The sequence below is a fragment of the Oryza sativa genome, chromosome 3 (assembly GCF_034140825.1).
Source record: "Oryza sativa Japonica Group chromosome 3, ASM3414082v1".
NCBI classification, from domain to species: domain Eukaryota; kingdom Viridiplantae; phylum Streptophyta; class Magnoliopsida; order Poales; family Poaceae; genus Oryza; species Oryza sativa.
The window spans coordinates 28,909,063-28,936,698 of record NC_089037.1 but is presented as its reverse complement, the minus strand read 5'-3'; the positions used below and the strand labels follow the sequence as shown (position 1 = coordinate 28,936,698).

The 27,636-nt window shown below is 44.1% G+C and overlaps 5 protein-coding genes and 3 long non-coding RNA genes across 9 annotated transcripts; 4 read left to right on the top strand and 4 right to left on the bottom strand.

Annotated features, from left to right (window-relative positions):
• The first annotated feature begins 1,882 nt into the window (after positions 1-1,882).
• Positions 1,883-4,585, top strand: LOC136355773 (uncharacterized). The gene is made up of 2 exons (XR_010740142.1): positions 1,883-2,004; positions 4,283-4,585. It is a non-coding gene; the product is annotated as an uncharacterized lncRNA (long non-coding RNA).
• On the bottom strand, positions 4,288-5,019 carry LOC136355774 (uncharacterized). The gene is made up of 2 exons (XR_010740143.1): positions 4,647-5,019; positions 4,288-4,593 (listed from the first exon to the last, which is right to left on the bottom strand). It is a non-coding gene; the product is annotated as an uncharacterized lncRNA (long non-coding RNA).
• A 2,584-nt stretch (positions 5,020-7,603) lies between these two features.
• On the top strand, positions 7,604-8,347 carry LOC4333819 (uncharacterized). The gene has a single exon (XM_026023934.2). It carries the CDS (start codon positions 7,776-7,778, stop codon positions 8,088-8,090), a length of 315 nt encoding a protein of 104 aa, XP_025879719.2. The 5' UTR covers positions 7,604-7,775; the 3' UTR covers positions 8,091-8,347.
• A 291-nt stretch (positions 8,348-8,638) lies between these two features.
• LOC107280479 (uncharacterized) lies at positions 8,639-14,403 on the top strand. 2 transcript variants are annotated; one of them, XR_010740141.1, is made up of 4 exons: positions 8,639-8,787; positions 12,522-12,911; positions 13,008-13,497; positions 13,994-14,403. It is a non-coding gene; the product is annotated as an uncharacterized lncRNA (long non-coding RNA). The 2 variants fall into 2 exon arrangements; XR_003241294.2 differs by lacking the exon at positions 8,639-8,787 and adding an exon at positions 12,004-12,146.
• Positions 9,191-13,483, bottom strand: LOC4333818 (linoleate 9S-lipoxygenase 1-like). Its single transcript, NM_001402220.1, has 9 exons — positions 13,065-13,483; positions 12,594-12,886; positions 11,915-12,152; positions 11,478-11,813; positions 11,307-11,392; positions 11,103-11,210; positions 10,703-11,010; positions 10,360-10,623; positions 9,191-10,278 (listed from the first exon to the last, which is right to left on the bottom strand). Exons 1-9 carry the CDS (start codon positions 13,249-13,251, stop codon positions 9,507-9,509), a joined length of 2,592 nt encoding a protein of 863 aa, NP_001389149.1. The 5' UTR covers positions 13,252-13,483; the 3' UTR covers positions 9,191-9,506.
• A 417-nt stretch (positions 14,404-14,820) lies between the features above and the next one.
• Positions 14,821-16,936, bottom strand: LOC4333817 (F-box protein At1g55000). The gene is made up of 2 exons (XM_015772483.3): positions 16,391-16,936; positions 14,821-15,579 (listed from the first exon to the last, which is right to left on the bottom strand). The coding sequence occupies exons 1-2, from the start codon at positions 16,682-16,684 to the stop codon at positions 15,205-15,207; spliced, it is 669 nt and encodes a 222-aa protein (XP_015627969.1). The 5' UTR covers positions 16,685-16,936; the 3' UTR covers positions 14,821-15,204.
• Positions 16,937-20,603: 3,667 nt separating this feature from the next.
• On the top strand, positions 20,604-23,503 carry LOC4333816 (N-terminal acetyltransferase B complex catalytic subunit NAA20). Its single transcript, XM_015775687.3, has 6 exons — positions 20,604-20,791; positions 20,870-20,960; positions 21,589-21,721; positions 22,737-22,806; positions 23,065-23,125; positions 23,221-23,503. The coding sequence occupies exons 1-6, from the start codon at positions 20,714-20,716 to the stop codon at positions 23,310-23,312; spliced, it is 525 nt and encodes a 174-aa protein (XP_015631173.1). The 5' UTR covers positions 20,604-20,713; the 3' UTR covers positions 23,313-23,503.
• A 320-nt stretch (positions 23,504-23,823) lies between these two features.
• LOC4333815 (adenylosuccinate synthetase 2, chloroplastic-like) lies at positions 23,824-27,438 on the bottom strand. Its single transcript, NM_001418505.1, has 4 exons — positions 27,087-27,438; positions 24,890-25,582; positions 24,500-24,811; positions 23,824-24,360 (listed from the first exon to the last, which is right to left on the bottom strand). The coding sequence occupies exons 1-4, from the start codon at positions 27,378-27,380 to the stop codon at positions 24,190-24,192; spliced, it is 1,470 nt and encodes a 489-aa protein (NP_001405434.1). The 5' UTR covers positions 27,381-27,438; the 3' UTR covers positions 23,824-24,189.
• Between the last annotated feature and the right edge of the window lie 198 nt (positions 27,439-27,636).

Here is a 27,636-nt window from a genome sequence, read left to right as displayed (position 1 = left end):
CAAGGAACCTTTGGTTTTAGTTAAACTTTGTCACTCCCTCCATAAAAAATATAAAACTTATTTTGTTTCGTTAGGATATGAACCTTTGACAAATGCATATGATTTTGTGATATTTATGTTGTTAGATTCGTATTTAAAGTACGAAGAAGGTGTTCAAGGCCAAGTTTGGTTCTATTTGACACAGTTATAGCTCCCAACTTCAACTTAATTAGAATCGGAGTTGTGCCAAACAATTCAGATCCTCTGTTTTTGGGAGTGTAGTTAGCAGAGTTATTCCTAAAAAATATACTAGGGGGTAGAGCTGGGTTGTTGCTGCTCCACAACTCCACTCCACCACAAAGGACCCACTACCCTTTAATTTTAAGAGAATCCACTCAGTGCCACTGAGTTTATCGCACTTCTATAATGTACCACTGACTTTATCAAGTTCAATTATATACCATCGAGTTTTCTTTAACATCTACTGTGTGCCATCACAGTCCAGTTAACATCTGTTACCTCTCTAAAAAGACCTATTTGCCCCTAACTCATTGTACATGGTATTTTTTTTGTCCAGGGAAATATGTCATCGACGGTGGAGGTGAGGTCGGCGGCTGGTCGCGGTGACACTGGGACAGGTGGTTGCGGCGAAGGGGATAGAAGCGCCAGGACGCCGGTGGCGAAGGTGTAGTCGGTCACCGGTTGCAGCCACGCTGCTGGCATCGTTACTTGGGCGGACGGTAGCGATGGCGGCGCCAGGTCATCATTGGGGAGACTGGCGACCGGCGGCGTGTAGACGAGAAGTCGGCCGACCGGCGGCGCGTCGACGGGCAGTCGGTGGGCCAATTGCGCGTCGACCGGGAGTCGGCGGGCCGCCGACGCGTCAAGGGGAGTCCGGCGACCGGCACATCGATGGGGAGTCGGCGCCGTCTCGCTGGGAGACTGGGAAAGATCGATTTGGGGGTGGACGGTGTGCTAGGGTTTTCAGGTTTTCAGTCAACTGATTTTCTTGGATGGATATATTAGTCAAAGGGTATTTTAGTCATTAACAAAAAATTCAATACAGCAAACAGATGCAAACTAATGGCTCATGGACGGCGATGGCACGCAGTAGAGGTTAAAGAAAACATGATAGTATATAATTGAACTTGACAAAGTCAGTGGTAAATTGTAGAAGTGTGATTAGCTCAATGGTAGTGAGTGGATTCTCACTTATTTTTTTTATCATATTTATGTAAAAATGCCACTAACTACCCTAAACCACCTCACCTCTCCATCCCGTAACCCACACCTCACCTTGGAGCAGCAGGCGAACAAGTTTGGCTTCCGGCGGCGCGCGGTTGGCCGGCGAGTGGGCGGACGGCCGGCGCGCGCACGGGCGGGCGGCCCACAGCCGGTGACGCGCGCGCGGCGGCTAGGAGACGCATGGCCGGCGGCTGCTAAGGCAATGAGCAGGTAAAATCCGCTCAACCCCTTTTCCATTTTATTTGATTTCAGATCTGGACCAATAGAGAAATAGGGTGATTTTGCATTATATGTTGTGGGTGATTCTTTTAAGGAGATATGCCACTTTTTTATCACTGTGATGTTCCATATGAAATTATAGTATTGTTACCGTTGCCACCATGATCAAGATTCAAGACCCATGATCTACATGTACATGTACTCTTTAAAAATAAAAGATCTACATGTACTAGGTTTGGTACTTATGGTACTAAGCATGATAGCGAGGTACCACCCTTGGTACCTGTGAGAGCATCCCAGCAGATATTGTAACCGATCCTCCATCCCGGTTTTGGCGTGTAGAGGCGAAAAAACGCCCTCCAGCGGATGCGCTAACCCACACGCTAAAATTAGCGGATGCGCCATAGTAAGAGAGAAGAGGTAAAAATAGTGTTTCTCTCTCCTCACGCCATTTCACCCCCAACACCTCCGGATCGAGATCCCGCCCCCATCCAGACATCGGCAACCACCTCCCCTCTGGCGAGCCTTCCCCTCTATCGCCATTGTCCCCAACCGGCGTAGGTGAGTTCCCCATCCCTGTTTTTTGCTTTTTTTCAGCGATTTGTGGAGCGAGCCTTACCAGATTTGGGGCGCCGTCTCCATGCGCCTTCCTCCTCCGGCGTGCGCGCCTTTCGTCTGTTGCCGTCTCCCCGCGCGTGGTCACCGCCCTGCGCCCGCCAACCGCCGCCGCCCCTCGCTTGCCGCTGTGGCCCTACGCCCACGAGCCGCCGCCGCCGCCCTGCGCCCGTGAGCCACCGCCGCGCCTCCCTTGCCGCCGTCGCCCAGCGCCACCCCTGAGCAGCCCGCCGCCGCCGCCCCTCACCATCTCCCCCGTCCCTTTGCCTGCCTCTCCCTGTTTGGAAAAGAAGAGCTCTTTGAGAGCATAGAAGAACAGATAAAACGAAAGTTTGGAACAGAAGAGCTCTTTTCAGTATAGAAAATATAATTGACACTTGACACTTTATTTATACACCACATTTTAAATATATCAGTTAAAAAGATTTCCGTTAAAATCTAATTGAAATATTATCACGATAAATAAGTAGTTCAAAAAATATATCTCTTAAAATACAAATGTAAGGTTAGTTGGAAGATATTCTTAAAATACAAATGTAAGGTTAGTTGGAAGATATTACTAAAATATAGAATGATGGGATATGGATGAGAAATATTTTTTGGATGATACTTTATACGGGCATTTGGAGAATCAAATATAGATCATCTACTGGGGATGCTATAAGTAACAAGACCGGTATTCACGTGGTAGCAAGCCTAGCTAATATCCATCTCGTATCATACCGTTCGGAATGGAGAATTCCGTTTAATAGCAGTCAACATTCATTTGTCCCTGCTCATAGAGCTTGAGCTAGGAGTACACCCTCCTCACCCTAGTGCGTAGGTCAGTGTACCTAGAGCCGGCGCCTTAGGTCTTGTTGAGTTCGCGGAAAGAAATATTTTGTGTGTCACATCGAACGTTTGACCGGATATCGGAAGGGGTTTTCGGGCACAAATGAAAAAACTAATTTCATAACTCGTCTGGAAACCGCGAGACGAATTTATTAAGCATAATTAATCTATCGTTAGCACATGTGGGTTACTGTAGCACTTATGGCTAATCATGGACTAATTAGAGCAAGTTTAATAGTATAGCCAACTGCTAGCTCCAATTTATCTATAGCCAATCTAATATCTCATTCATATAATAGCTACATACTACACTATTAATACCTGGTCCTACCTGGCATACATACACTGCGTTTTGGAGTTCGTGCTACAGCTGGCTACAAATCTGTAGCCCACTCCTCTTCTCTCTCCTTATTTATCTTCTTAAAATATATTTGCAGCTGGCTTATAGCCTGCTATTGTACCTGCTCTTAGGCTCAAAAGATTCGTCTCACGATTTTCATGCAAACCATGCAATTAGTTTTTCATTTTATCTATATTTAATGTTCCATGCATGGGTCTAAAAATTTGATGTGACGTTTCTGGGAAAAAAATTTAGAGAACTAAACAAGCCCTTATTGTCGTCACGAGTTTGCCGCTATATTGGGATGGGGCGACCTGATTCAAGTTTTGGTTGGGTGTCTTTCTTATATATGTAGAGTTTCTATTTTAGATAAGCTACTAAAGTATTTTTTAGACCGTGTAATATACGGATTAGCGACTAGCTAGTAATATTGCTCAATAGTCAGTCCTAAGTCAAACCTCTAGGATCTAGCTCCAAAAGAGTTGGGTAGTCGGCCAATCAACACATGCATATCGATTTAACTAAATCAGAAGCTCTGACTTTATAAAGAAAATAAAATGGCGCAAGGTCACGTTTGAAGTCAACACTTACCATGCCTTATCTGATGCATGACGTGCACATGCGTTGAGTATAAATATATCCATACTGATAACTAGAAACAATGTTGCATTTGCCATATCCCATATGCCTATAAATAGAAATAGAGAGATACAGTAACTCTCGGCCAATCAATTCATCAGAGCTAGTTAATTAAGGGCATGTTCAATTTGATACCATTTTCAATCTTATCAAATTTTGGTAAAGTTATAAAAAAAAGCTAAATTTAGTTTGCTGCCAAATTTTGGTAACTATATAAGAAATCCTGCCAAAATTTTAGCAACTCGCCGAAATTTTGGCATAGTTGCCAAAATTTCAACAATGCCAAAATTTATTAATGTTTTTTTTATATCAAAGTGAACAGGCCCTAACTCAAACTCACAGTTGCCTCCTCCTCTCCTATGGCCTCTGGCGCCGTCGCCGTTTGCATCGTACGTGGTGCTGGTCCTGCTGCAGTCCTCCGCCGTGGAGCGGGCGGAGGCGCAGGCCGCCGGGCCGCAGGCGGCGCCGATGGCCTGCAGCCAGTGCGACCAGATGTGCAACTCCTCTTGCGAGGGCGCCGGCAGCGAGCCGTGCAGCTACGCCTGCGGCTCGTGCCAGGGCTGCATGCAGGCCTACTTCTACAGGTGCCTGCCCCGCTGCGGCGACTACTGCCGTTCCAACTGCGTTTAATTAGCAGCTGGATGCCACAACTGGAGAGACGGGCGCGCGCTTGCTTTTGTTGCATTTGAGTGTTATTATGTTATTTAATTATCGCTATCTTGGTCCTCGGTAGTTATATTTATACTCCCTCCTTCCTTAAATATTTGACGTCGTTGACTTTTTTAAACATGTTTGACCATTCGTCTTATTTAAAAACTTTTGTGAAATGTGTAAAACTATATGTATATATAAAAATATATTTAACAATAAATCAAATGATAGAAAAAGAATTAATAATTACTTAAATTTTTTGAATAAGACAAGCAGTCAAATATTTTAAAAAAAAGTCAACGGCGTCAAATATTTTGTGATGGAGGGAGTATTTTTAGAAGTTGTGTTTGATCGATTTGTGACTCTTTATTAGGAGTATATTTGTAGAAGCCATTGATCCTTTGGGTCTATGCATAGCAGCCTTGCACGTAGGTAGCTTTGTTGACACTGTTTCTATTTGGTTAGAAACAAAATCAATGAACTCAGAAGCAAATATTTTTTTAATTATCTTCTTATAACTGAGAAACAACAAAGCTAAAACGCTACTTTCTCCGTTTCATATTATAAGACTTTTTAGCATTGTCCATATTTATATAGATGTTAATGAATCTAGACACATATATGAAGTAAAAAATACTAGAAAGTCTTATAATATAAAACGGAGGGAGTAAAAGACTAGTTTCGATCTTCTGCTGCCTAACGAGCCATACCACACAAAAAATGGAATAAGCCAATCTCGATAGGCAGTCCGAACTCCTACAACCCTCATTCATGTTTCATCCATCTTTGATTGGTTCGTTTGCCACCTTGTCTTAACCATTGGCTGGATCCAATGGATCCAAATTCAGCAACTCATGACCCCCCCCCCCCCCTGTGCCTTTGCTCGCCGAAGTCATCCAGGCAAGGGATGCAGAGGAGACACCCCACGCCACAATTTAGCCTTGCACGAACAGATCCGAACACGAGCAAGGCAGATCCAGCGACACTTTCTAAGGTGAAATTGGATCGGGAACGGTCGGATCCAGGGGCGGATCCAACGTGGGTGCAGGGGGACTTGAGTCCCCCCTACAACCACAAGATCGATGGATACCCCCAGAGCACCCCCTTCAATTTTTTTCACCACGAATAATAAACTAAAGGTTCTTAGATGGCTGGATGTTAAAGAAACTGCGTAATTGAGCCCCTTCCCCCCAATTTTTTGTTCCTGGATTCGCCCCTGGTCGGATCTCGACAACGCCATGTCCTAACACTTCTTTTTAGAGAATGGTTTTTTTTTACCTGACCTCTACATCCAACCAGATATATGATGCTATTTAAATTGGTAACTTAGCCCCGCAAACAACCCAATCTAAAATTCACTCCTATGGAGATTTAAACTCAAGACCTTGTGGTGCTACTCATGTCACTGCAACTACTAGGCTACATGCCCTTTCGCAAGTTCGAAACCCACTAGGCTAAGTGCCCTAACCCATATTTTCCTTTCAAGTTCGGAACCGGTATGAATAACATATCATTCATCCGATATCCTATCCTATATTATATTTTTAGAATTAAATTCGGGAACAGATATCTATTTGTATAATATATAGGGAGACAATTAAAGTGTTAAAAGAGATACATTAAGGAAAAAATTATACAATATTACATGTGAGTTCGTAAAATATTGATTAACCAATCTTATATTATATCCGTAGGTGAATTTATAATAGATTTACATTTTTAGATAATGGAATCAAACATCCTGGCCTTTACTCAGAAGAGCTATAGCCAATTATTACAGTCTAGCAATAAAAAAAGAGTGTAGTTTAATGAAACATTGAAAAACCCACCGAACCAAAAGAAATACCCAACCAAAGATACGGAGTACACATTTATTGAAGTATACTCCCTCTGTCCCAAAATACATCAACTTCTGGAATTCAAACTTTGTCCCAAAATAAATTAACTTCTACCTTCTCATCCATTATCGGTTCGTAAATCGAAAAATTGTATTCCTTCAATACCCCTTATCTACCTATCTACCAATACTAATTTGCTATTAATGATGGGTATTTTGGTCCTTTATCCTCTTCTTTAATCATGCATTGGGAAGCTAGGAGTTGTCTCTTTACGAGACAGAGGGAGTATTTGTGAATCTCCATCTATAATTAGCAAAAAGTTAAATAACCATCGTTTCAAGCTTCCAACATGCAACTCTTCTCGTATTTTAACCTATATATCCTTACATATTTGAATTCGAAATCGAATGGTACCAGTATATCATTTTCTCAAACATACCATATTCTTTCCGCGAGCCATAGGTCAGATGAGCCGTCGAGAAATGCCGTACCGTTTTCATCCAGTAGAACTTAGGTTGAGAATAGCTCATCATTGTCCTGACGATGCCGCTCCAGGCCCAGTTTGGGCGAGGCGACGTTATCGACGTATCCGAAAGAGGAAACCCATCGCAAGTCCAACCGTACGTGCACGAGAGGCTGCACGCGACGTCGCGTCCTCGCGTTCGTCGGCGGCGAGCGGCCATCTGCTCCGATGAAGCCGTGACAACTGACAAAGACGGAGGGACAGCCTGGCATTGGTTATTCATCCACTCGCTCTGACGCTCTCCATAGATCAGGGTTTTAAATATCCCGCTATAGCTGCCGCTATCTCCCGCTATAATTGTTTGAGAAGGGTTAGCTATTTGCTCTCATGTACAATTTAGCCGCTATAGCTCCATTTAGTCCGTTATAGCTGTCGCTATAGCTGTTTGAGAAGCTAATCGCTAAATGGCTTAGCCCGCTATTTAAAACATTGCTATAGATGGGCCGTTAGTTTGCCTGATTGCAGGCGGCCGGGGGTTCGGAGGCGTGTCTTCGTCATCAACTCATCATCCCGCATCTGACCAAACCAATACAGCTTCTTATGTTTGTGTTTACTTAAACCGATATATGCTTATCTGTAGTCGTATGTTAGCTAGGATGGTCAAACAATCATCATGTACGAATCTGATTAAACCAGGTCTAGATGCTCTGACTTGCAATATATTGAGCATCGACTTGCCATTGTAAACTCCTTAATTAGTCAACATTTTACCACGATCGGAGCATACGCACGCTACCCCCACATGCACGCATGCTGATCATGCACAGCACATCTCGGTACCCGGTGGTCGCCTGTACTCGCGTACTGCCTATAAATAGGCAGCCGATCGATCAAGCAGCTTAATATAAACTCCTCGGTCACTTGCAAATCTTCTCTATCTTATAAGTTCTGAACAATGGCAGGCGGCGCCTCTTCTCCTAGGGTGGTCGCCTGCGTCGTGGTGGCGCTGCTCCTCCTGTCCTTCGCCGTGGAGCCGCTGGAGGCGGTGGCCGCGGCGGCGGCGCCGGCGACGGCGACGAAGCCGATCCGGTGCCGGAAGTGCGACCACGCGTGCAAGAAGTCGTGCAAGGGCTACGGCCGCAACTCGGACTGCAGCGTCCCCTGCGGCGACCCATCCAACAAGGCCGGCTGCAAGAGCTGCCTCCAGGCCTACTACTCGAAGTGCCTCAACTACTGTGGCCAGGCCTGCCGCGCCGTCTGCATCAACTGATCAATTTCTACCGGCTAAATTCGTCCGAAACTGGGTGCATCCATATGTGTTGTGACTTGTGTAGACGACAGTGTTGATTACTGGGTGTGATCAAATAAGGGAGGCTCTGTGCTGCCAGCCAGTACGAATATGCATGTTTAATTTGCAAATGGAGATGCTCACACACTAATTGCTTGGTTAGTGTTCCGTTCAAGCTAGATTTGTGCAATTATTAGCTATGTGCTGAAGTGATATGGAAAGTTGTGCACGCTTGTTAACCGTTCCACTTATGTACTGTTCTGTTTTACTTATTTACATATTTATGTTCAGATTCGTAGCTAGAATTAGGTTTATTTTGCACGGAGTGGTATATCATGGAACATTGCCTAATCACATTGCATGTAAGTGGTAGGTTCACATGTTAGAGAGAACCAGGCCCGGACGTCCAGGCTTATGGGCCGTAAGCCCAGGTCTAAACTGTTACTACCTAGTTTCGGCCCATTTATCTCCTGGATTCGGCGGAGCAAACGAGCGAGAATACAAAGCCCAGTTCGATCGGGAGACAAATCGGTTCCTCCGGCTCCGATGACCCCGCGGCGGCGCCGGCCGGCGGCGGCGATATGGCGGTTTCGTGGGGGGCTTGAGCGTGTCGACCACCGGTGTGCCCTCGCCGCCGTGGACCGAGACGACGGCGGCTCCCTCTTCTCTGCTTCCCCAGGTTCAGTATCTCCCCACTCCTTCCCTTCCCCTCCCCTCTCATCCCCTTTAAATTTTGCAATGTCCACGTAGTTAGATGCTCTCTCTGCTTGCACGTAGACTAGATGGATTTGTGCGCAATGCGATGGATAGTGACCGTGTTGTTGTCTAGTAAGAGCTTCTGACATGTGTCGAAGGTGGTGTTTTGCTGAATGCTACAACCTATGTGAGCAAAAGAGCAAAATGTCGATGCGGGTTGCCATGGAACTAATTAGGCGCGCGCGATATATAGCTGTATGGCAAATTGGCAATCAAATCACTTCGTAGCCCTTGTTTTCCTGCCTTGTGGTTAATTTCTGATTCCGCTACTGGTTATGCTAGATTTACAAGTAAGAATCGATCTGTGACTGAATGAGATATAATCATTACATTTGAGGAAATTTGAAGAATTTTATTGCTGCAAATTTGACCACAGAAGCTGCCTCCCTAACATCATAGGAGTAAAGCTGCATAATTAATCATCCATATTGCAGCATTGCCTCTTCATTTGAGCTTGCTATGTGAAGCTGCTTAAAAATGGGACAAACACTACAACAGTAACTTTATTATTAGCACTAAAACTTTATTCTTGCATAATTTGTAGCAAATAGTACTATGCAGCTTCATTGCTTGTGCCCTAGGGCCTAAGATAACAGCCACAAACCTACACCAACTCAGCAGCGCGTGACGCGTGCAGCAGTCTCATATTGAGATGCTATTGGGGATGCCCCTGGCAGTGATCCCCTCAGCCGCCCCCTTATTGTCTGACGTGTTGGGGAACATCAGTGTGTAGGGGAAATTGGCTGGACCGACCCGGTTCTTGAGCAGGGGGTCCTTGTTCATGTTCAACACTTTGCTCTCAATCTCCACCAGCTGCCTGCTGAACCTCTTGAATGCTTCCAGTGCCTTGGGGTCTGATGTCCACTCTGGCGTGTCACGCTGCCCAAGATAGATCTCATCCGCTGAGTGCTTTGATAGAATCTCAATGAGCGAGACACCGAGAATGGTTTGGAATTGGCTGGTGATGGTGCGGATGAAGAACTTCTCTGGGTTCTCGTCCAGCTCTGTGTACTCCTTGGAACCCGGCTCGGGCATCGGCCGCCGGCTTATGGTCGGACGGTTTGGAAGATAGCCCGCGTATGGGTACTGCCCGAAATTGACGGCTGCGTGGAGTGCTGATGCAATCCAGATGATTGTGGTGCAGGCCTTGGTGAGCTCAGGCAAGCTCTGCATCTTGGGCCACCAGTCCGCGTCCTTGAGATCACCATGCCCGACTTCCCGCACCTCCTTCCACCATGCTTGCAGCTCCACATCTCCCTGGAGGACACCATCGTTTGGGTAGTAGATGGCACAGTACTCAGTGACCCACTGCTCGATTGCTTGCCAGATCGCCAGGCCATCTGTTGCATAAGGGTAGTCCTTGATCAGTAGCTTCACCTTGGATGGGCTTGATGGGTCCTTGATGGCAATGCCTCTGCATTACAAAATTAGGATGTTATTCAAAGTTATGTTATTGTTGGTTCTTGTTGTGATGTGGCTCTCGGTGTTTAATTACCTCTTTATTAGATCATCCGGAAGGCCCTGTTCCGTGAAGTTCCAGTTCTTGTAAACTGCTGAAGACATTGCCAGAGCATGTTTGCCAGGAAAGACAGTTTGTTCGAAAATGCCACCGCCGTTGATGAGTGTCTGGCGTGCCAATGCATTGATTGTCATCGTGTCGCGATAGTGTGGCTGGAGGAGCTTGTACACAGGGTGTGTCACACTGAGCTGGCGGTTTGTAGCGATCACGAAGGGCTCCATCACAGCATGTGTGTTGAGCCTACAAGAGTTTACATCAATGATGAGGTTAGCTTACTGCTTTCAGGAAAGAACTACAGTTTGCCACTGCCAGTACGTACCAGTGGCTGATAAGCTGGTGCCAACCGGAGTCATTAACAGCAACATAAGCCTTGGCCAGCTGCCACACCCAAGACTCAATGCCACTTGATGCAGGTGTATGGACCTTGCTCTTTGCAGATGTTAGGTTGCCCTCGATGTGTGGCAAGCTCAGTTCAATTGCTAGTGGCTTCAGGGTATCATCATCACGTAAGAACAACAGGGTCCTTGTGGCATAGGTGAAGATACCATCAAGGCTGTTAATGTCAATGAGGAATGGCATGAAATGATCATGATGATCCAGAATGTAGAGCCTGTTGCTATCCAGTGCCTGTGCAGAGCCATAATTGACAACAAATCAACTTTGGCAGTTTGTCAAATGACTATCGATTGCACTGTAAATGAAATGGATCACTGCCTAACCTGTTGCACGCTGAGGCCTTCGAGGTTCTTCTCAATGTGAGCTGGGGTGATTGTGCTAGTCTGGTCACCGTACTTGCTAGGATCAAGAGTACTTTTTGGTGGGAATTCCTATGAACAGAGAATTATACATTAGCATCAGCTTGTTTTGTTCATGCTTGCTAGGAGCACAAAACATCAAAGACTATGTAATGTTGGATAGTTCACCGTGAGACGCCTGATGACCATGGGATTCAGACCAGCAAGAATCTCTCGTGCAAATTCCTCATCTGTCCTCCAAGCAACCTCGTTCTCTGCAACAATGCATAGTACAACAGTTCGCTAATTGTCCACTGCTCATCGACTATGGCAATTGACACAATGGCTAAATCATGGTACCTTTGATGATATCAGGTTTGGGGAACTTGAGCAGGTAGCTGCCTCCAACCGGAAGCAGGTCCTTGATAAGTTGGACAGGGAAGCTCTTGCGCAGCTCCTCTAGTGCTGGGATGCTGGGAAGCTTCAGGCCTCCCCTGTAGAGCTTCAAGATGTCCTCGAACGAGTCAAATTCACCAGGTGTGAGATCAACATATGTGCGAATGGCAGGCAAGATGCCCTGAACAATTGCCTTGATCGAGTACCCAGCAAAGTCTGACATCTTGAGGTGCGCGAAGCGCTCATCGCTTGGCACGTAAATTTGTTCCAGCAGTGATAATCTGCTCTCCGAGTTTGGGTCTGCAGCCATGGATATTCACGCAAATTAGATCTTACTAGTTTATGAACTTGTCTGTCAAGAAGTGCTCTCTAGATGCACAGAACCAAGAGGAACACTGTACCTTTTTTGGTCGGAATTCGGCCAGTACGGCCACGACGCGGGTAGGGGTGCTTCTGCGAGCCACCTAGGACAGGGCGTGGGTTGTCCCTGTCTGGTTCACCGAGGTCATTGTAAACATCGTACCGGTAGATGCGGTCATGCTCTTGATACGGCCCTTGCCTGTCCTCCCCTCTGAGGTACCTCAGCTCGTCTTCACGGTATGGCCTCAGTGCTTCTGGCATTTGGCTGGGAAGGTAAGACTGCATCCAATGGAAGATAAAACTGTAGGAATTAATATCCAGATTCCAGAACTAGAGAAGTCCTCACTTTGCATCACAGACTTCATTCTCTTAATTATTGGCATAATAGATGCATCTGATGCACTCTTGCAGTTGCCACAAACTTTCCATTTGTGTCTAGTCATTAATTTTGGTGTTCGTGATTTCACAGAAACTGTTGCTCCCTATTACTACTTCACTTTGGATGTTCTGCATGTAGTTTAGGAGCTTAATTGCAGAACTTTTTACTAAGTATATGATCGATGATTAATTAAATATAATATAGTCATTCACTATCGTTTAAACTATGCACTTACAAGATGTTAAATTACTCACGATAACCTTAAACAGGATAAGAAGATCTGCCAAGAACAGAAAGGGAGGCGTTGTGGTATTTAGACTTGCTAATCACTCCTGACTTACATTGTTTGCAAAGAAGATACGATTGTAGTGGTACTTTCCAACAGGGTAGATCCAGGAGTTGGCAACAAACACAATAGTGTCACAGCCAGGGACATCATGGAGGGTGATGGTCTTGAGGAAGAACTTGGTACTGTGGTGGTTCTTGATGATGATGGCCCCTGGCACACCATGCTTGTCCATCTCCCAGTTGAACCTCACTGTGAGCTTGGACTCCCCTTGTGATACCGATGGTAAATCTGTCAACCCCTGCTCCAGATTCGCCTCTGATCCAACTATCCCCCTGCCCTCATTGTCTGCACATAGCATATAAGACAATAGGTTAGTCACTTCATTTGTGTCACTGGCCGTTTTCACCTTGTTTCCGTTCAATCTGTGCTGAGTACTGAGTACTGATCCTTGATTCTTTCTACATAGCAAACATGTACAAACTCATGCAAAGTAAGCGAGGAAGAAATGGAGAAAGATCAGTACTTTGGTCGGCAACAGTGGCGCTGACAAGCTGGCAGGTGATGCTGTTTCCAAAGACCTCATGGACGTTGTCGAGGAGCGAGGCAGTGAAGTCCCTTGGATCCAGTAATTTTCGGCTCATCAGCACAGCCAAGCCTTTGATCTTATTTCCATTTTTCCCTGTCAGCTTGTCCTTGAGCCCTCCCAGCATTCTGTGATACTGTAGTCAGTGACAAAAGAAGCTATGTTGGTGGTGGTGTGTGTATGTTGCCGTTGCAATGGATGGGGAAGAACTTAGCAATGCAGCTGAGTTTTTATAGAAGGGGGAGAGGGAGGTTCGCGATGTCAGTGTGCCCATGAGTATTGGCTACTAATGCGACTATGCAAGTGGATACTATGTCAAGTGGAAGACCGAACCCCAAGGCATCAACTAGCCCATTCACTTGGACAACACACTGTAAGTTGCTTTCTTTTAGTCGAGAATTGTAGAGATATTTCTCCTGTTTTGAAACTTTGAAGAGTATCACATTTTAGCTTGAAAATTTTTTAGGGTGTAAATTCGAAGTCTAAGAGATCGAGCTGGTCATCCTTGTCTCACAGCCTTGTCAAAATATTAATACTTATTCCCTTGTTGATAGAACCAGGCAAGGGTTCGACATTTTTGAGTCGTATGAGCTGGGTTCATATTGGCATTGAAATGAACCATCTGTATGTGAACCTTACCAACTCTTGGCTCTTGAGGTGTGCTGCCAAAAATATTCGAACAGTTTTCATGGGTGTGATACACATTGGCCTCCTGCCTAGTACTAGTATATTTCTACATTATCCTTTTTATTATGAGGTTTCACCCTTAGTGATCCTATAGAAGTTATGGCATTACATTAGTATCAACTGTCATTTACAGTAAGGTGTTAATTATTCCCTATTGGCCTCTTGGCTTTACTTGCTGACAGGTCCACTTCAGCTGCACAGTATACTGGATAAGCACTGAACGAAGACTGTATTAACTTATTAGCAGTTTGAAACGTATTTGATGCCCGTGCCAAGCAACTAAACAAGAGGCCTTCGAATTGTCATTGACGAAGACCTGAGCTACGGGCCTAAGGTGTGTCCATGTTTTACTCCAGTTTGGATCATGTGACCGGCATCTTGGATCTTGCCAATTGCAGTCCCAGAAATTCAGGTAGGAGCAAATGAAATGAGGAGCATATGCAAATTGGGACTATCTTTAGGACACGTTTGCAGGCAGGATTATTTTTGCCGTTTATATGGGAAATCGAGCTGATTTGAATTAGATTCCTGTATTTGGTTTCATGTACTTGAGTTGAATGCGCTTAAATGCGTCCGATTTCCATAGGCTTCAGTAGAGCGTGTTTAATGTTCTTTCTACCTCCAATTTTAGCAACTCTTTGATTCTGTGCGCATGCAGCATATTTCTTCCAAGGAAGTACACCTATCATGAAAGATTCGTTGTAAAAATATGAACTAAAATCGAACCTTCCAATCATTAATAGGACTTCTCCAGATTTGACCACTAACATGGCAACACATAATAAGATTAAGTAGAACGGCCATGTAACGCTTTGAAGCAAATGTAACACGTGCCTTTTTCATTAGCATGAAAAATACTATTCGAACATAGAAGTCGCCGAGAGTTCTCAAGCCCCACGGTACATATTGGCGAAACCCATATTTCAGGACATAGACAAGAAAAGTTTAACAAAAGCTCAATGGACAATTTCACGATAAAGATGGACACCAGCCGAAAATGCCATGATCATAACATGAGTAATTCGTCATACTTATATATGTAAAGAAAGCAATTGCTATGGATTTCATCAAGTTCATCACACCGAGAAAAAAAAAGATGATACATTACATATGTTCACAAATTCACATTATTACATGTACAGAGGGTAAACCACATATATATTGTTCAAGCGGCCAAACAGGTAGTAGTGATCTTCCAATAACCTGCATCATTATGCCATGCCCTTATCTTCCCATTGACCTTACATGATTACATCTAGTGGCCTGTTTGTTGCCGCTCCCACCTTAGGTCCTCAGAGTACTCCATCATGGCTGCCCTTGGATCACCGTCTGTGACAGATAAGTAGTACGCAGCGGCAAATGCCATGCCCTTATCTTCCCATTGACCTTACATCTAGTGGCCTGTTTGTTGCCTCTCCCACCTTAGGTCCTCAGAGTACTCCATCATGGCTGCCCTTGGATCACCGTCTGTGACAGATAAGTAGTACGCAGCGGTTCTGTCATCGGTATGCAAGCTTCGCTTGACTGACTCCAAAATCCTTCTGCTTCGTCGTTCTGCAGCAGCAGTGTTCGTCGAGGATTCTGCTTTTCCACTAGGGCGTCCCTGGGGATAAAAGACTGCAACCTCTCTTCTAGCGTTATAATCCATCTCAATGTAGCATGTGCTACCCTGAAGAATTTCAGGATTGCTGATCGGTATCAGAAGCCTCTCCCTCAAGTAGATCCCATGGTCGCTCATCATGTTGTTGAAACGTTTTATATCGGTCACCTGCTTGCAATTCATAGAGCACCAAAGAGTGAAGAACGTTGCTCACACAAGCAAAGTGCATCTTTGTGGAACAAAGGAGACAAGTGTGCAGAATGGTATAGATAAACAGAATTCACAAATGTACAAAGTAAAGTTATGTATGGTTTTCAAAGTTCAGCTGCATCAACTATTAAAGAGAGTATTCCAGCAAAATTCACACCACACAAATGGCTATATCTATAATCAACTCTACACGGCAACAGATAGAATCTAGCAGCTGAAGGTGCATAGGCATTGTGCAGCAATCCCTAAATAATCTTCTTTGAACAAGAGTGAATCTCATGAATTTGCAACTATCATTAACAGTTTAGCACATAGCAGGAATCGTCCAACTTTTGCACAGTCAAAAATTAGTGGTGAGCTCCACAATACTGAGAATGGCCAAAGGTGTCAAACGCCAGGTCCTAGATTATTTAAACCTTAAAAAATGTATTGAATTGTCGTGCTTGTTCTTATGGCTACACATTATCAGCGTCTCAGTGACTAGTAACCTTTGTTCATTTCATTCCAGATGACCTCCCTTCTCAGCAACCACTCAGAATATTCTAAGCTCCAGTGTCTCCATCTTTGGATAAAAAGACATGTTACTGTTGTTTAAAACTATCGGTTGTCAAAATTAAGTGCTGCTTGGATCTTCCACGGGGTAATTAGGGGCAAATCTATATGAGAATCATACCCTTTTGTGTATAACAAGAAGGATAACTAGGCGCAAATATGCATAGAGCTAGCGATAGAGCCATAATCGAGCATCAGACGGGCCGATGGTTAGTACCTGGATGGAGTACTTGAGCGCGATGCCGGGGACGGTGTCCCCGCGGCGGACGGTGTGCGAGAGCGCGAACCGGGCGAGGGACGCGGCGCGCCAGAAGGCCCTCGTCTCCGGCTCGCCGACGACGCGGCGCACCCCCCAGGGCGACGCGAAGGCGGCCTCCAGCACGGCGCGGTCGGAGGCGACCCCGCGCCACAGCCGGCAGACGCACGCCGCCCTCGCGAGGTCGGGCGGCGGCAGCCTCTGCAGGACCGCGCGCAGGAGGTCCCCCGGGAAGTCGTTGCTCCCCCCCTCCATCGCAGCCGGGGTACGATCGGGGCAAAGGCAAAGACGGATCGGAGCTCACCTCGGGCGAGAGGAGGATGGCTGTGGCTGGGGGCGATCGTGCGCGGCGCCAGCTCCGCCGCTACCGCGGCCGGTGGAGGATCGGAGGAGAGGAGGGAGATCGCGAGGTGAGGCGGCTCGCGTGCGGTGGCGCGGCCGTGGCGGAGTCTGGGATGATATGTGGTGTGGTGTTGACGAGTGGTGTGCGTGCACGGCGCAGCAGCCGCCGCGTTTGCTTAACGATCCAATTTTTATCTGAAAAACAAAAAACATAAATACGACGGTAGTAGTATTTTAACGGAATAGCTAACGCGGGCCTAGAAAACCATGACTAAATTTAGTCCCTCTCACATGTTTCTGTGAGAGGGACTAAAGTTTAGCCCTACTTTAGTCCCTCCAACCAAACACCACCTAATAGCTAATCTTATAATAACAGTAGTCTACTTATAAATAATTTGTTCGAGAAGTTTAATATTTTGAAAAGCAGACGGTTGACAAATCAGCTTTTGAGAATTTGAAAAACTATGTTTTCCTAGCTTTGGACTTTTAGCTTATTTTTAAGATTCTACCATTACAACTTCTCAAAATCTAAATTAAAGGCTGAACTATTTGAGAAGTTTCTAATTCTGGAAGAAATTGAAACTAGAAATTTCTACAAAAAGATCCCGAATCTTATAACTATGATTACCACAAGTAGATCGTAAATCTTATACCTATGTATTGTACCGATACTAAGGGTCTGTTTAGTCGGTGAAATGAAAATTTTTGGATGTCACATCAGACGTTTGACCAGATATCGGAAGGGGTTTTCGGACACGAATGAAAAAACTAATTTCATACTCCCTCCGTTTCACAATGTAAGTTATTCTAGCATTTCTCACATTCATATTAATGCTAATGAATCTAGACATATCCCACATTCATATTAATGCTAATGAATCTAGACATATATATCTATCTAGATTCATTAACATCAATACGAATGTGGGAAATGCTAGAATGACTTACATTGTGAAACGGAGGAAGTAACTCGCATGGAAACCGCGAGACGAATCTTTTGAACCTAATTAAGCCGTCATTAACATATGTGGATTACTGTAACACTTATGGCTAATCATGGATTAATTAGCCTCAAAAAATTTGTCTCGCGATTTACATGCAAAGTGTGCAATTATTTTTTGGGGCAATTGTGTTTCAGTCCTTGATTTACAATTCAATTGTGATTTTACCCTTACTTTTTAGGGTTTGTGATTTTGCCCCTGCTTTTATGAAATGAAGCACCCGTCTGCCTCTGGTTTTGACATAAGTTTGGTGGGCCTGAAATTTCCGAATTAAACGAATAAAGAAAATGTTATTATTATTTGTGAATGACCATTCTACCCTTGGTTCAATGAGCAAAATCCCGAATTCCTTTACTGTCCGGGTTGCAAGCGCTGGGTTGCAAGTGGTGGCGGCGGCGACGCGCGGCCAGCGCGCGGCAGGGAGGAGAAGCGGTGCGGGCCAGCGCGCGGCGGAGTCGGGCGCGGGCAGGGAGGTGCGGCGGCGGCAGCGTCGCGGCTGGCGCGCGCGCAGGGAGGTGCGGCGCTCGCGCGGCTGCACGCGCAGGGACGGCCTTTGGAGGCGCCGCGACGAGGATGACGGCGAGGAAGAGGACATTGCCGTCGACGAGAGGGACTCGCTCGGGCTGCCGTTGCCGGTGGTGAGCAACTGCTCCTCGTCGGAGTGTGAGTACATGGCCGAGTCAGAGGCTGAGCTGGCGAAGACGGAGGAGAAGTGCGCGTCGGCGTCGTCAGCGTCGGAGTACGAAAAGACGTCGCAGTCGAGCACGGGGAGCGTCGCCTTCCATGGCGCTGCCGACGCCGGAGGAGACGGGCATAAGGTGAGTGTTAGTGCTGCTTCTATTATTCTGCGTTTAGTTAGTTGGGATTTGGGATGGCATAAATACAATGGTGATCGATCACGATGCCCATGCATGCTGTGGGCCAAAATCATCCATGCAACTGTTCGTTTATCAAGACTAAATCTCTATCACGAGCAAAAGTGCAAATATTTGTCACTTTTTATCTCCTTTTTTCTAATCATTAGGCATTAGTGTTCGTTTTGCTCTAGAAATTATCATTGAATGCCAAAACATTTCAGGGGTATATTTGTCCATTCACCATAAATTTAACACCGGTACCATTAGTTAACAAAGTAGGGGCAGACGGCTACTTCATTTAAAAAAGTAGGGGCAAAATCACAAACCCTAAAAAGTAGGGATAAAATCACAATTGAATCGTAAAGCAAGGATAGAAACACAATTGCCCCTTATTTTTTTTATCTATTTTTAATGCTCCATACATATGTTTAAAAATTCGTGTGATGTTTTTTAAAAAGTTTTTAGGAACTAAACAGGGCCTAATCTGGTTCATGTCTGGTACCATAGTAATAGAACTGGTACCTACCATACCGTGCTGAAGTTACGTTAATGTAATTCCGTTCAACGGTACGGCGTTATGTGGTATGAAAATGCTCCTCTTCGAACGTTCAATCAAATGAAAAACGTCGGATGCCTACGACCAGCTCAGTTCTTACATGCTAATTTCTCCTTTCTTTATGTTGATGCCAGGGAAATGCTGCAAATCAGCAGTCTGGTGGATTGGACGAACCCTTATCGTACTGTAATATACATGCACATGCCTAGTTGTTTCTTTTCATTCTTTCCTCCTCTCTTTAAATATTTTTTCTCCTAAATTACTTATCCGATCTATGGACCGATCACACCGTTGTATTCGTTGCAATTAAATATTTACAATAAGATATTACATGATTATATTATGTCAAAAGAAAAACATGTGTTTCAAACCATTAAAACAAAATGTTTCATACGTGTTAGTGATATGTTTCAATATGTGTCTTGTTTCACAAAATTCCTGAAACTACCTGCTACTACTCTCTCTCCACCTCATGCATGCATACATGCATATGTTTTAGCAAGCTTCAAAATGATTTTTCCCTCAAATTACCTATTCAATTTATGATCCGATCACTACATTGTATTTGTTGTAATTAAATCTTTACAACAAGATATCGCTTGATTATATTTTGATAAAAGAAAAACATGTGTTTCAATTCGTTAATACTTGTTGTTTCATATGTGACAGCGGCATGTTTCAACGTGTATCTTCACCATATTTCATAAAATATCTAAATGTTCCAATTGCTGATTTTCTTTTTCACCATATATATAGCATCATGTTTTACTTGTTGGTTAACTGCAATATTTAACCGTTCGATTTTTTTTTCAATTTAAAAATGTTTCACCTAATATAGTCATGATGTTTCATTCTGTAATGATCAAATGTTACCGTGAATTGAAACATTCTTTCGCTATTCGCTGAAACATTATTTTCATATAAGATGAAACAGCATCCGATAAAACATTTTCGATCTACTTAATGAAACAATTCCGATATACTTGGCGCAACAGCGTGCAACAGTAAAATAATTCAATAATAAGCTAATTTTTTTTATCGGATTATATTCATGTGTGGACTTGTTTTAAAATTTTAATTGCAATGAATTTAATGGTGTAATCGGATCATGTTTTGGATAAATATTTTAAGAGAAAAAATAGTCTAAAATTTGTTTAATCCATGCATGATGGATGGCTGGCGCACCTGTGCATGGATCGAACTGTCGCGCGAGACGTCCGATTTTTCGTTTCGCGCCGTACGTCCGACGCGTAGCATTCTCCGAGTACTCGCTAAAAAAATGATCCAATTTGGGATTCACACTCGTGGGTTTGATGAGCCGGAAGGGAGCACGTCAAAGTGGGGCCAGTTAGGACGGCCCATTAGGCCCGGAGGAGCGCCTATCTGAAGTCCAACACCCGTCCAGGCACCGGCTCTCCGCCGCTCGAAGCTTCTCTCTTCTCACCGGAATCTCGAGAGCACAGCGCCGCCCCGACGACGAGATCCCTCACCGGCGCCGCCGCCGCCGCGGCCAGGAGGCCGAGGGGCCATGACGACCATCCGCCGGTTCTGCTGCGACGACCTCCTCCGCTTCTCCTCCGTCAACCTCGACCACCTCACCGAGACCGTGCGTCCGCCCTAAACCCTCGCCGTCTCCTTTTTCTTCTCTTGATTTCGAGCTTACCCGTCGGTATGCTCGTCGCAGTTCAACATGTCCTTCTACATGACGTACATGGCTCGCTGGCCCGACTACTTCCACGCCGCCGTCAGCCCCGGGGACCGCGTCATGGGATACAGTACGTGTTCTTGCCCTTGGGGGCGGCTGGGTCTGTGCTAGCTGTTGCTAGTGATTCTGCGTCTTTGTTTGTCAGATTCGCTGAAATTGTAGAGTAAACCCTGCATTTCCTCTGGAAAACATGAGAATTTAGGGATCTTTTGGGCGTTACAGTGCCCGATTGGAATGTGGTTCGCAGGAAATTTATGATTTGTGGAGGTTCCAGTGGAGTCTAATGTAATCTTGGTAGTACTATTTATTTGCCGATTAGGACTTATTATTTGCCTCTTTGGGAAGGGTGGAACACTATGACCTGAATTGGGAGCAGGCGAGCATGTTGTTCATAGTAGTGTTAAGAGTAACCCTTTTAGTGCTGAATGCAGTATTCTATAGTGGAGTATTGAGATGATTCACCTGTCTGAATAGATGAGCACTGTGCAATATTCTAGTGGATATGTATAATTTTTAAAATTTATATATTTTCCAAGTAATACAAAGTTCACCTGCAAAAGGCTATGGGGTCAGTTGACCCCAAATCTGCATTTCCACCATTGTGTAATGTTATGTCTGCAATATTTCTTCCTCCTCCACATTCTCCTAGTTTAGTTTATGTCTTTGTGGCCATTCATTTATTTGGATGTCTGTTGCAGTCATGGGTAAGGTTGAAGGACAAGGTGAATCTTGGCATGGACATGTTACAGCAGTGTCTGTTGCCACAGAATTTCGGAGGCAGAAGCTAGCCAAAAAACTTATGAACCTTTTGGAGGAAATCAGTGACAAGATGTAAGTATCTCAACTATGACTATCCCTATGATTGAACCTTCACGCCGATTTGGTGATTGTAAACTATACTGACTATTATTGAATTTTGTGCTTATTGTGCATAAACAACTGTTCATTTGATATATCATGTTCTTCAATCATTCATTTTCTGAATTCCTTAGCAATACAGTATTTAATCTCATTGTACTTTTGTATCTGCATGATATCAATATTGGTTGAAACTTATATATTGTCATTCTAGCTTTGCTAAGATCAAGGAACTTATCCCTGTTTAATGAGCTTAGTTCAAGTTTAAGGTCCTCTTGTATCCTGTGGTCTGTGGGGCTGATGACTGACCATGTGAGCTGTAGTAGTTCTGCTGTTAATTGATATAGGCCATAATTGTCCTTGCACAAGTATTAAGGAGGTGATAAAATTCCCCGCAAAAAAAAAAAGGAGGTGATAAAATTGAGAATGCTTACTAGGAATTTAGTTCTGTTATGTACCATCTCATGATTGTTTTTGGAGGATGAGGGAATACTTAGTAGTTTGTATGGGTTTTAACGAAAGCTGCATACTGAGGAAAGATAATAAGCAGGGGCATGGTTGGGAAGCTCATTCCATCGACATGCAGGCATTATAAAATCAGAAAATATCTCAAATATATACCTTAAATTTTCAATTGAGGACTGATTATCATATCAGATTATCAGCTATGATCATAAGCATTGCAAGCTAGAAATTGTAGTATGGTAAGACGGTAATGTATTACTGTTCTGGCCTACTAGTTCTGTGAACAATTTCCATTCAGTAGGATTCTGTAGAGTTTAACTGGGTATTTCCTTCCACTAAGCACATACCTTAGATAAAGAATTGGATTCTTGAATTAAAAATATCAGCCTGTTCCATTGCTCTATTGTGGTATACTTGTTTTTGCTAATGTCCCATTTATTTCGACTTTATGATTCCATAACTGTTGTTGTCATGTTATTTATTATAGATTCTAATATTACGCTAAAAATGGTTATCCTTTCAGGGATAAGGCCTACTTTGTGGATCTCTTCGTAAGAGCATCTAACATGCCAGCAATAAGGATGTATGAAAAGGTAAGCTTCATACAAATTTCATGATCATCTAGCACTCTAACTCACTGATTTATATGATTACACATTTATATATGAATACTGAATAACAAACGCTTGATCTTTCAAACTAGTTTCTTCTACTGCCCCTAAACAGAATTGTTTTAGTGAAAAAAAAAATCATGTATGAAGGTTTCAGCATAGAGTTTATTCTTGAAAATTTGAATCCAAAATGACATTATTTCTAGTGAGCTTATCAAATTATGTTCCTGGTTTCCATAGCTTGGCTATGTGGTTTATCGAAGGGTGCTCCGCTATTACTCAGGGGAAGAAGATGGCCTTGGTAAGCACTTCCACAGTGCCAAATCATCACTTTGTGTCATATTCAAATTCATTGTTCTAATGGCGTTGCTCACTTCTGTCCTTGTTTTTGCTTAGATATGAGGAAAGCTTTGTCACAAGACGTTGAAAAGAAGTCCATCATACCACTGAAGAGACCAATAACACCGGATGAACTTGAATATGATTGAAGTTAACTTCTAGTTACTTCCAGTGTTTTGTTTGCTGTTAACTTCTATGGTGATTTGCCAAGTGTCTTTTGTCTCCAGTAGTATCATCTAGTGATCGTGCTGTTTTCTTTTCTGCATCCTGATAAGATTCAACATAACTCTGAAGGTGATTCTATCGTTTTGGAATGGAATGCAGCACTTAGTAAGTAGTCTATCTTGGAATGAGGTGCTATCTTGTAACCATACCGTTATTTTCTTGTATCGAGGAGTTCCACGTCTGTATCATTAGCCTCCACACGATTAGAAACCAGATGAGACCTTAGTATAGATAAAATGTGAATGGGCCAAGTCTGATATTCTGCAGATGTGGAGTTTTGACCTTGGTAGCGGGCGTAACGCGAGATCACAACTTCACATACGTTAGCACTGCAGAGAGGAGTAAGAAAATTCATCAAACATTTAATATAAAATTGCCAAATTTCTTAAGATTTCTTCTCAAAGTTACATCAACCCTTGGAATACTGATAAACATACGTGAAGAACTTGCACTCGTGTTTGTTTGAGCTATGAACGTCGATAGGAAAAATCATCGATGTATGTAAGTCGTCCTCTAATTGGCCTTAAATATGACTGTAGCCGGTAGCTCCCATATCCGGCTCTCATTTTATCGTGCTCAAAATTCCACTAATATATTGACAATAGCTAGAAAAAGAATATCCATTGGACAGCAGCGGGGACCGTATTTAATCTTGTTAGGGCAAAAAAAGATTTTGGAATTCCTACACCCTCCAGGCCTTTATACAGTCCAATCAACCAGTGTCTTTCTTATTAGGGAATAACAAAATTGGTATTGCCCTAAACAACGAATTTGATAGGATACGTGCTTCCTGAAGTCCCCCTATTTGTATATGAGAGCATCACGCCCTGGTCCTACGCCGATGTAATGGACTGGGATACCAACCAGCTCTTCTATCCTCTCCACGTACAAACGAGCAGTCTCTGGGAGATCGCTGTAGTTTCGTACAGAGGAAATGTCGTCCTCCCACCCAGGTAGAACCTCATATTTGACCTATACCAACAGAGAGAACATAAGAATTTTCATCAATTACCAAGAGTCACATTGAGTGATTTAGTGCTCTCATATGCTGCCTGTAAAATTATGGCATGGAATATGAGTAAATGGAACAGGATCAACTGCTCTTCCTCACCTTAATTTTCTCCAGAAGATCAAGGTCTGCAGGGAATGATTCAATTTCTTTACCATCTTCAGTACAATATGCAATTCCCAGCTTTACTTCCTTGAGGCCAGTTAACACGTCGAGTTTGGTCAGATTTAAAGATGAGAAACCGTTTATTTGGCAGCAGTACTTGAGTGCAACTATATCAAGCCAGCCACAGCGCCTCGGTCGACCTGTCGTTGTCCCAAACTCCATTCCAGAAGCGCGGAGCAAATCACCAGTCTTACCCAACAGCTCTGTTGGGAATGGGCCAGAACCTACCCTGGTTGTGTAAGCTTTTACCTGCACATGGAAATATTAAGTTTTGTAGGGAGAGGAAAAGTATGGATTGTTAAGAAGTTTAAAGATAGCTGTACCGACCACTCCAATGAGATCACCGATACTTCTAGGAGCAATACCAAGGCCAGTGCAAATACCACCAGCTGAGGGACTCGAGGAAGTAACAAATGGGTAAGTACCAAAGTCAATGTCTAACATGGTGGCTTGACCACCTTCAACCAATATTTTCTTATTCTGCAAGATTGATTGATTCATGAAGTGCACGGTATCAGTAATATAAGGTCCTAGACGCTCGGCAAACTTTTCGTACTTCTCAACCTCCTCTTTAAGGGTCTTGGTACTGTATTCAAATCCTTCAAAGCGCAGAGCTGCATCTCTCAGCAAGGTATTGAGTTTAGCACCAAATGTATCCATATGCCGCAGATCACTGACTCTAAGTCCATTCCTTATAACTTTGTTTGAATAGCATGGCCCAATTCCCCTCTTTGTTGTTCCTATAAGGGAATTTCCAAGCTCTACCTCTCTGAGCCCGTCAACAGTTTGATGAAAGTCAAACAAAAGATGGGCACGATCTGATACTAAAATTCTTCCTTCACAGGAAATTCCATTTGATTCTAACCCATCAATTTCTTTGAAGAACCCAGGAAGATGAACTACTGCTCCATTACCAACTACACACATTGTCTTCTCATTGAGGATACCTGATGGAACAAGATGTAATGAAAACTTCTTTCCCTCTGAATTATATATAGTATGCCCAGCATTAGCTCCACCCTAATAACATAAAACATTCTACAAGTTAAAACAATATATATATATATATATATATATATATATGATCAAATCCTATTGGACAAAACTAAGTCTAGTCTTATTGCCACCTTAAGAAAACTGAACTTCATAAAGGTGTGCAAAAACCTATAAAAATTAGTCAATACAACAAGTGCAGAGAGAACAGTAGGAGAAATGAGCACTATGTAATCAAGGTTTTCCATGAAGCAGGATAATCATTTTTTTTAACCCATAAGAACTGCTTGTGTAAAGTGAAAAGGCAATATCCTTGCCATAAAGGAAATGCACCATTAGTTATCAATACTGCATTACTGCCTCGACTAGATAACCGGAAGGGTTATCGGTATTTTAAGATGTTTTATAATTCTATTTTGTTAGTACGAAGGATTCGACATTAAAAAAATGAACATATAGAAGGAATATCCATTGTGGTTATGGGTTTAGAAAAATTGGGAATAGACAAAATGCTTTCTGCAGATATATTAAACTGATGCTTAGAATAGTTCAGCTATCCTTATTCGTTAATGATGATACAGCCATAAAAATTATCATCATAAAAATTAAAGATATATTCAAGAATGAGAAAACAGCAAGGCTCTCGAGTCTCATCAAGAATACGTTGAGATCGGAAGGGCTTCACACAATTCAAGAAAACTGGGGACCAATGGTACAAGTACAACCCATGCTGATATCAGTACTTATCATCAAAACCAAGCAAGAACCAAAATGGAAGGGAGCCTTGGACTACTAAGCTTCCTTCGTAACACGGAATTTCTCCTGTTCTGCTAGAGTTGAATTTCCCATGTATAAAACGACTTTCTGTGATAGTGTTGCGATCAAAGGAGTACAAAGTAGCAGTAGCTTACAGTAGTACGGTAAAGGCAGTCTGCGTGGATGGCGCCGGAAGATAAACACCCTTCAAGTAACGATCATAAAGCAAACTAACGCAAATTACTACTCCCCTCTGTCAGAAAAAAACCAACCTAGTACGGAACGTGAGACATCCTACTATGTTGGTTTTTTTGGACAGAGGGAGTACATCTCAGCTAAAGGATCGCCTCTGGAAACTCACCAGCGCCAACGTGAGAACTCGTACTATCCTACCACAAGGAACCAATTAATCGAACACCTTCCGGACAAACTGACAAAGCAAAGAGGAGCAGAGAGCGGGTGTGTTTGGTTGCAAGCCACACTTTGCCACAGTTTGCCACGCCTAAGGTTAGGCAGATTTGACAGGTGTTTGGTTGTAGCAACAGTTGTGGCAAGATTCCCCTCTAACAAATTGGGTCCCACGTGTCAATGGCTCAAAAAAGTGTGGCAAGATTCAGATTCCCTTAGACTTAGTAAGTTGTGGCTAACAATTTGATCACCTCACCTTAGACAAGGTGTGACAACTTTTATTAGCAAGTAATGGTAAAGTGTGGCTGGGAACCAAACAGCCCCACCCAGCAAAAGAAGCGCGCGCGACGGCGCGAGACGGACCGACCTGGCAGCGTGCGACGATGTCGAAGCGCTGCGCGAGGATGTCGACGAGCTTTCCCTTCCCCTCGTCGCCCCACTGCGTGCCCAGCACCCCGGCCACCTGGCTCAGCGACTCCAGCCGCCCCTGCGCGGCCGCCGACTCCGGGGCCGTGGCCACGGATGCCGCCACCCTCAGCGCCCGGCGCGAGCGCGGCGCCACCGCGCATGGCGCCGGTGGCCTCGCGGCGGCGGCGGGGAGGAAGGAGAGGGAGGCGGCGGCGGCGGCGGCGGGGTCCAGGCACGGAGGGGAGAATGGCATGGCGGCGACGGTGGAGGGAAATCGAGGAGAGAATGGCGGCTGGTGGTGGGCCCTCCCCGCCTGCTGCTGGGTTTGGAGGCGACGGTCGTGGATGTGCCCGTTCGTTATCTTCTCTGTTCGATTCTCCCGTCGCGAGATCGGACGGCTCGGATGTTTCAGAAATGATTTTCTTCAATTGTGTGTTCCAAATCTTCAAAAATTCGTTTTGGTCGAGTTTTGGGGGAAAGTAAGTTGTTGAATTTCAGGAGATTTGGTG